Consider the following 8705-nt stretch of genomic DNA (forward strand, 5'->3'; position numbering starts at 1 on the left):
GAGGCGACGATAGTGATCAGAGCGGACCGTTAATGGGATTTTTTTTCTCTACAGTGTTTGATCCCGAATTTCTGTCGATGCACCGAATGCTTTTTTCGAAAACCCATCTAGCGATAAAAGGCGCTGGAAGAACGGGAAGAAATAAAATGTTATCAGCAGCGTGGCAGTCACGGTTGAACGAGTAAAGAAAAAAAAAATATTAACTTGGCAAAATAAGAAATCATACCTCATGTTTTTGGTCTTAGATACATCGGTATCCGTATTTCCAGCTTATGTTCGTGTATGTGTGTATTATAGGCAGAAAAAATATCTAAGGTACGTAGCCAGCAACGTCTGTTAGGCTATACTTTATATAATTTCTATGTAGTTAACACGACGTCCTTATTACGTTACTGCATTCACTTTACCATCACTATTCGCCATCACTGCTATTTTAGTTTTCTGTAAAAGAAAAAAAAACCTACCGAGCCTAGAGGGCTGCAAATTGGTATATTAATCATCCACCCCCCAATCATCAAACGTAATAAATTGCAGCCCTCTAGCCTGAGTAGCTTTTATGTTATTCAAGGTTAAATGTGGGCATAATCGTAAGTCTGGCAGCGTTATAGATGCCAACTGCACAGGCCACCACCTGGGCATGGCTGAAAGTTTAATGGGCCGCGGCTCGGGCAGCATTGTACGCTGTATATAAAACTCGATTACACCGAAGAAACTTTGGCATATTTTCAACTTGTTTTTAGCGAGTTCGCTTGTTGTCGCCTGCCAGGGAATGGTTGTTAAAGCTCTATATGTAGTTTTTACACAGCATTCTTGACTAGTTATTAATTACTTCCTCCCTCCCAAATTAATTAACAAACTCAGTCATACGACCACATGATCCCTTTTTGAATTCTATTTTGATATTATATATATATATATATATATATATATATATATATATATATATGTGTGTGTGTGTGTGTGTGTGTATGTGTGTGTGTGTGGTGTGTGTGTGGGGGGGGGGGGGGGGGGGGGGGGGGGGTGATTTTCCGAGGTTGTAAGGAGGTCCACACTACCATACTATTAATTAATTTAAGTTTTATTTTAATTTTTATTTTTATTTTTGCATATCGACCTCTGTTTTGGTTATTGCCTATTTTGTCTGCTTTGAGTGGAGGCTTCATCAAGAGTAAAAGTGGGCAAAAGGGAGCAACGAAAAAAGCAACGAAAAATATGCGTAAATTAAATATAGTTTTTTAATTTGAGCGCTGGACACTCATACTCGTTCGCTCCCTGTGGAATAAGAAAATAAAATCAGTTCAAGGTGACGTGGACTCTGTAAAATACGATGGCTCTCATTATCATCCAAATCAATTAAATTTTTGACATTCAAATACAACGTTTTGACTAATGAGAACTTTGTCAAAAGCTCAGTTGTTTTGCAGCGTTGAAATGAAGTGCTATTCATTGCAGACACCGAGAGATTAATCATTCATATTGACAATGGCCTGTTTTTACAACTGACTCCAAATAAAAATCTCCATTGCTGTTGAACCACCCTTCTATAATTAATGTGAACTTATGTCCCCATTGCCAAATTAATAATAATAATAATAATAATAATAATAATAATAATAATAATAATACAATAGCTGTTTCAACGGCATTTAATTTATATAGAATCTTCTCAATTCTTCTTATTATCTTTTCTCGTCAGCATGTAGCTGGTGTATTAAGTTTCCTAAGGACATGTAAAGATTTTCATTTGTCTTAGGTTTATTCCTATAACGTGTCGACAGCGCACAAAGGCAGTCATCTATGAGAGTTTACAGTACAGTGAATTAAGATACGTTTTACAAGTATTTATAGCATGCAAGGTCGTGTACAATCGGTGGGCGGGTCGGTGGGAACGGATTTTAATTGGTCGTTGGATGGAAACGAAATCTCCCCCTGAGGCGTTCAGACCTACGTAGTTTGGACAGGTTATTAGCGTCGGTTGGGTGTTGGTTGGGGTACCCCACCTCTTGGGCGGCAGGCTGTACAATTGATATATCTTCCGCTCGTTCTCTCCCGCTTTCTCTCTCTACTTCCTCCGCTCTTTCTTTCTCTCTCTCTTCTTGCTCTCTCTCTCTTTCTCTTTCTGCAAGTTCCTCTCTCTCTCTCTCGTTCGCTCCTTCTCACGCTCTCTCTTTCTCTCTCTGCCTGCTCCTCTCTCTCTCTTTCTCTTTCTCTCTCTGTTTGCTCCTCTCTCTCTCTTTCTCTTTTCTCTCTCTCTCTCTCGTCTCTTTCTCTCTCTCTCTGTCTCCTCTCTCCCCCTCTCTCTTTCTCTCTCTCTCGTCTCTCTCTCATCTGTCTCTCTTCTCTCTCTCTCTCTCTCTCTCTCTCTCTCTCTTCATCCCCCCTCGATCTCTCCTCTCTCTCTCGTGGCGGTATACGTAGTCGGTTGGTTTCTGCGCCATTTCTTCTTATGATGGTGGGGAGAAACTCTGTTTCTTTTACCGTGTTGATAGTCGGTTTTTTCTCTAATATATGTAATGCTTCAAGATAACGTAGGCGTTTTCGGTCCGGTGCATGGTCAATAATTTCTATGTTCTTTATAAGCTCAGCTCTTTCTGGTCTCCTGTTGTGTTTTTCCCTATAGTGAATGAAAATGGCCCCTTCTTGAAGATGACACGAGAGACGCTTGGAGAGTCTGGTAGTGGTCATCCCGATATAAGAATGGTGGCATGCATCCACCGAGCATGTGAATTCGTAGATGACACTCCTTCCTCTTCAAAGACGTTTCTGGGGGCGCCGGGTTGTTTTTCTAAGAAGCAGCTGGCTGGTTTTCATGCTTTTGTAATAAATTATGAGGCTAATTTTATCACTTTTTGTAGTGGGGGAGACATTTTCACTGATTATTTTCCTTATAGCCTTTTCATCTTCCAAATATTTGTGGTGCATATGATTTTTATAAAAATATTTTTATAGCTCCACTTTGGTCGTTAGTTACGGTCGTTTCTTTCTTGGTGCCATTTATTTATGGAGTCCCTCGTTTGGCGTTTCGACCATACGGTTTGAAAAGTTATTATTAATGAGAACTTGTGTAGACCTTTCGATCTCCCTGGTGGTTTCTCTCCATGTGGAACAGTGTAAGAAGGGCGCGGGCGGACGAAGGCATCTACCACCGATCTTTTATACCTGTCTGAGACAGAGAGAGAGAGAGAGAGAGAAAAAGAGAAAAAGAGAGAGAGAGAGGCAGCAAACAGAGAGAAAGAAGAGAAAGAAGAGAGAGGAGCAGGCAGAGAGAGAGAAAGAGAGAGGTGAGAAGGAGCGAACGAGAGAGAGAGAGAGAGAGAGAGAGAGAGAGGAACTTGCAGAAAGAGAAAGAGAGAGAGCAAGAGAGAGAGAAAGAGCGGAAGAAGTAGAGAGAGAAAGCGGGAGGAGAAAACGAGCGGAAGATATATCAATTGTACAGCCTGCCGCCCAAGAGGTGGGTACCCCAACCAACACCCAACCGACGCTAATAACCCCGTCCAAACTACGTAGGTCTGAACGCCTCAGGGGGAGATTTCGTTTCCATCCAACGACCAATTAAAATCCGTTCCCCACCGACCCGCCCACCGATTGTACACGACCTTGCATGCTATAATACTTGTAAAACGTATCTTAATTCACTGTACTGTAAACTCTCAGAGATGACTGCCTGTGCGCTGTCGACACGTAGAGGAATAAACCTAAGACAAATGAAATCTTTACATGTCCTTAGGAAAACTTAATACACCGCTACATGCTGACGAGAAAAAGATAATAAGAAGAATTGAGAAGATTCTATATAAATTAAATGCCGTTGAAACAGCTATTGTATTCAATGCTACTGCCCTCAGAGAAGGCCTCCTTCCTAAAATAATAAATAATAATAATAATAACAATAATAATAATAATAATTAATAAAATTAAAAAATTGAGAAAAAAATCATCGGTTATGTAAATTTATATATATTTAAGGAAAAAGAGGATTCAAACAGATTCCCGAAAGTTTTATATACAGATTAATCTTTAAATTGATGTACATATATGTACATAACTGTGGATTTGTTTCTCCATTTCAAAACTCATGCTACTGTGAGGTTTTTTTAAATTAAACAAGTTCGAATTCACCCCACAAGTCAGAATTCGCCCACAAGTAAGAATTCGCCCACAAGTACGAATTCGCCCACAATTCCGAATTCGCCCACAAGTCCGAATTCGCCCACAAGTCCGAATTCGCCCACAAGTCAGAATTCACCCACAATTCCGAATTCACCCACAATTCCGAATTTGCTCACAAGCCCGAATTCGCCCACAATTCCGAATTCGCCAAGAAGTCCGAATTCGCCCACAACTCCGATTCGCCCGCAATTCCGAATTCGCCCACAAGTCAAAATTCGCTCACAAGTAATATTTCGCTCATGTCAGAATTCGCCCAAAAGTCCGAATTCGCCCACAAGTCAGAATTCACCCACAAGTCCGAATTCGCCCACAATTTTGAATTCGCCCAAGAGTCAGAATTCGCCCACAAGCAAGAATTCGCCCACAATTCCGAATTCCACCACAATTCCGAATTTGCCCACAAGTCAGAATTCGCCCACAATTCCGAATTCGCCCACAAGTAAGAATTTGCCCACAATTTCGAATTCCCCCACAACTCCGGATTGCCCACACATAAGAATTCGCCCACAATTCCGAATTCGCCCATGTCAGAATTCGCCCACAATTCGAAATTCCCCCACAATTCCGAATTCGATCCAAAAGTCAGAATTCGCCCACAAGTCCATATTCGCACAAAAGTCAGAATTTGCCCACAAGTCCGAACTCACCCAAAAGTCAGAATTCTCCCACAATTTTGAATTCGCCCAAAAGTCAGAATTCGCCCACAAGTAAGAATTCGCCCACATGTCAGAATTCGCCAGAGGTTAGAATTCCCCAACAATTTCGAATTCCCCCACCCCCAAGTCAGAATTACGCCCAAAAGTTCAGGATTCGCCCACCAAGTCCGTAACTTCGGCCATTCCATTAAGTCAGAAATTCGCTCATAAATCCGAATTCGCCCCAACCCAATTCCGAATTCGCCGCCAACAATTCGAATTCCCGCCCAAAAGTCCAAATTCGACCACCAATTCCGAATTCGCCCACAATCCGAATTTCACCCACAAGTCCAAATTCACCCACAAGTCCAAATTCACCCACAAGTTCAAATTCACCCACAATTCCGAATTCACCCACAATTCTGAATTCGCTCACATTTTCGAATTCACCTACAGGTCAGAATTCGCCCACAATTCCGAATTCGCCCACAATTCCGAATTCGTCCACAAGTCAGAATTCGCCCACAAGTTAAATCGCCCACAAGTCAAAATTCGCCCACAAGTTAAATTCGCCCAAAGTCAGAATTCACCCACAATTCCGAATTTGCCCACAAGTCAGAATTCACCCACAAGTTAAATTCGCCCAAAAGTCAGAAGTCGCCCACAATTCCTAATTCACCCACCATTCCGAATTCGCCCACAAGTCCAAATTCGCCCACAAGTCCGAATTCACCCATAAGTCCGAATCACCCACAATTCCGAATTCTCCCACATTTTCAAATTTGCTACAAGTCCGAATTCACCCACAAGTCAGAATTCGCCCACAATTCCGAATTTGCCGACAAGTCTGAAATCGCCCCAAGTCTGAATTCCGCCCCACAATTCCGAATTCGCCCAGAAGTCAGAATTTGCCATAATTCCAAATTCGCCCACACGTCTGAATTCGCCCACCATTCCGAATTCGCCCACAATTCCGAATTCGCCCACTAGCCAGAATTCGTCACCAATTCCGAATTTGCTCACACTGTGGAGTAAATTCGTTCACACTGTGGAGTAAATTCGCACAATTTGGAGTCATTCGCCCACAAGTCAGAATTCGCCACCAAGTCAGAATATTTCCGATGAAGGAATATATGGAAACACTGCTCCATCCTTCCCTCCCTTCCCGTGTGGGATATGAACCCTACGCACGTGAGCTTAGATTTAAATTGACTATAGAATTTAGGCCAAAGGACTTCTGAGGCCATTCGGCGTTAAACGGAAATTGCCAGTAAAAGGTTCGAAAGGTGTAACAAGAAGAAAAACCTCTAAGCATTTGCACTATGAATCATAAACTGTTAGGAGAGGGGTGGAAAGTAAAATGGAAGAAAGAGAATATGAAAGGAGGTACAGTTAAAGGAACTGAAAGGGTTGCAGCTAACGGCCGAAGACACGCTGTAAAGAACATTAAGTAATGCCTACAGTGCACATCATGAGGTGCACTGACTTCACTACCCTCGTACAGGGACGAGAGCTTGCAGAGGTTGCCGTAACTAGCAATGCTATAAATTAAATAAGCCAGTTGTGGGCCAGGAGGCGATTAGAGATCTTTGAGGCCTAAAACACTCAGAGTTCATTCCAGGTGGTTTCTTGTTGAATGAAAGTTGGTCGAATAAATCTTGACACCAAATCTAAACTCTGCAAGTTCAGTTCCTGTCATCGGTCGAACTATTGTTTGTTTGTATGGTGTTTTTACGTAGCATGGAACCAGTGGTTATTCAGCAACGGGACCGACGGCTTTACGTGACTTCCGAACCACGTCGAGAGTGAACTTCTATCACCAGAAACACACATCTTCAACTCCTCAATGGAATGACCGAGAATCGAACTCGCGGCCACCGAGGTGACAGGCCATGACCATACTGATCACGCCACTGTGGCGCCATCGGTCAGGCGGCTTCTTTGCATTTGTTAACTCATTAATTAGTCCAGTAAAACGACCTTCATATAGTTCAAGAAATCCAAATATTATCCGTCCATGATCGCAACACAAAAATTGTTCAAGTTTCGACTTGCGAACAATGTAAAATCCAGTTCTATTTTACAAGATCATTTGGAATGTCAAGAGTTTTTTTTTTATTTATACTCAAGCTCCTGAAAACGTTTCGATTCATATTTTGAAGATCATCTACAATATGATCTGTCCTTCTGTTAATGAGGTCGGAGCGAAATCCTTTGATCTTTCGTCACTTGTTCGCGTCAGAGATCAAAGGATTCTGCCTGCATGAGTCCTCTTCATTATTTGCACTTGCTGTTCATTTACGCCTCTCTCTTTTTCCTAAGGTTTATCTATATAATTTTCCATTCGTTTTATATTTATTTTGCCAGTGTTCGGTTTTAAAGATCGGTTTTAGTATCAATGCTAGCTTTGTCTGTCCTTCTGCCGACAAATCTTAAAAACTACTGAAGCTAGAGGGCTGCAAATTGGTATGTTTATCATCCCCCCTCCAACCATCAAACATGCCAAACTGCAGCCCCCTATCCTCGGTAGTTTGTGGTTTATTAATGGTTAAACTTAGCCATAATTGTACTTTTCGCTGAGCGCTGGGTACCGTCAACAGGCCACTACCGGACCGTGGCTGAGTTTCATGGGCCACGGCTAAGAGTTTTATGGGGCGTGGCTGAGGTCAACAATGGACAGAAAACTCGATTGCGCTGAAGAAACGTTGACACATTTTTCTCTTGTTTTATATAATATTATATATATATATATATATATATAGAATTACTATTATTATCAATATATATGGCGATATGTATTAATACTATAGATTATAGTATATATAGCATATATATAGCATATAGATATACATGTATTATCTTTAGGTTTCCCGAAGAACACAGACGCTGGGAAAATAGAAAATATATTAAAAATTCCTCTCAGCAGCGAGGCTTCTGTTTACCCAGATGTACAGAACGTGAAAAATTATCTCCCAGACCTAAGCCAAGATTTGTAGATGCTGAGTAACCAAACCAGTTTTGTTTATCATGAGAATATTCTATGAACGTACTAGAAGGAAGTAGGAGCTCCATATTTACCAGAAATGTTACCGAATAGAAGAAATGTCTTTTCTCCATATTGGGATGTAAGGGAGTATGTTTTTGATACAAAGGCGCTTCTGGGCGAAATAGTTTGGATTTTTGTACTTTTATTTCCTTCTCTAAAGAAGGATAATTAATGAACATTTTACTATTCTGTCAATGTGGAAATTAATTTTTGATCTGAAGTAAAAGTACCTTTTGCTGGAGGCATACAGTTGACAACAGCTGAGAAATTAAACAACGCAAAAAACTTGACACGGAATTGTTTCTGTGCTGTTGTTAGAATCTGTTTTCTTATAACTAGTAGGAAGAAAAGTGGATTTTAATGAGAGAGAGAGGGAGAGAGAGAGCTTTGAGCTCGAGTTTTCCGTCACCAGAAGGTTTGCTAACACTTAAGCGAGTTTAATTCGTACAAATTATTTGAGTTAATGTCACAAATGAAAGTTACGACTTGTTGACACCTGAAAGAATACTAATGTTAATAGTAATGATTATAATATGTTCTTAAATTCTTTGACCAGCTAACGCAATGATAATGTCGGTTAATAGTAATAATTACAGACATAGACACACGCACTACACACACACACACACACACACACACACACTATATATATATATATATAGTATATATATATATATTATTATATATAATATATATATATATATATATATATATATATATAAATTTTATTTATATATATATAGAGGCTTATCATACGCTTCTGACCATCTTTCTCAAACTATCTGTTCACTAATTATGTATCTTTTATTCAATTTAGTTTTACTAGTATAAATGAAAATTCGTAACTGCTGCCG

The 8705-nt window shown here is 40.4% G+C and overlaps 1 protein-coding gene across 1 annotated transcript; it reads left to right on the plus strand.

Annotated features, from left to right (window-relative positions):
- Window positions 1–3656: 3656 nt before the first annotated feature.
- LOC135226029 (sporozoite surface protein 2-like) lies at window positions 3657–5795 on the plus strand. Its single transcript, XM_064265505.1, has 4 exons — window positions 3657–3681; window positions 4150–4609; window positions 4753–4912; window positions 5421–5795. The coding sequence occupies exons 1-4, from the start codon at window positions 3657–3659 to the stop codon at window positions 5793–5795; spliced, it is 1020 nt and encodes a 339-aa protein (XP_064121575.1).
- The last annotated feature ends 2910 nt before the right edge of the window (window positions 5796–8705 follow it).

This window comes from Macrobrachium nipponense, chromosome 14 (assembly GCF_015104395.2).
Source record: "Macrobrachium nipponense isolate FS-2020 chromosome 14, ASM1510439v2, whole genome shotgun sequence".
Classification (NCBI taxonomy): domain Eukaryota; kingdom Metazoa; phylum Arthropoda; class Malacostraca; order Decapoda; family Palaemonidae; genus Macrobrachium; species Macrobrachium nipponense.

Coding starts and splice junctions, on each gene's coding strand:
- LOC135226029 (XM_064265505.1), top strand. CDS start 3,657: ATGACTGCCTGTGCGCTGTCGACAC. Junction 3,682..4,149: donor TGCCTGTGCGCTGTCGACAC/GTAGAGGAATAA, acceptor CCCACAAGTAAG/AATTCGCCCACAAGTACGAA. Junction 4,913..5,420: donor CATGTCAGAATTCGCCAGAG/GTTAGAATTCCC, acceptor TTTGCCCACAAG/TCAGAATTCACCCACAAGTT.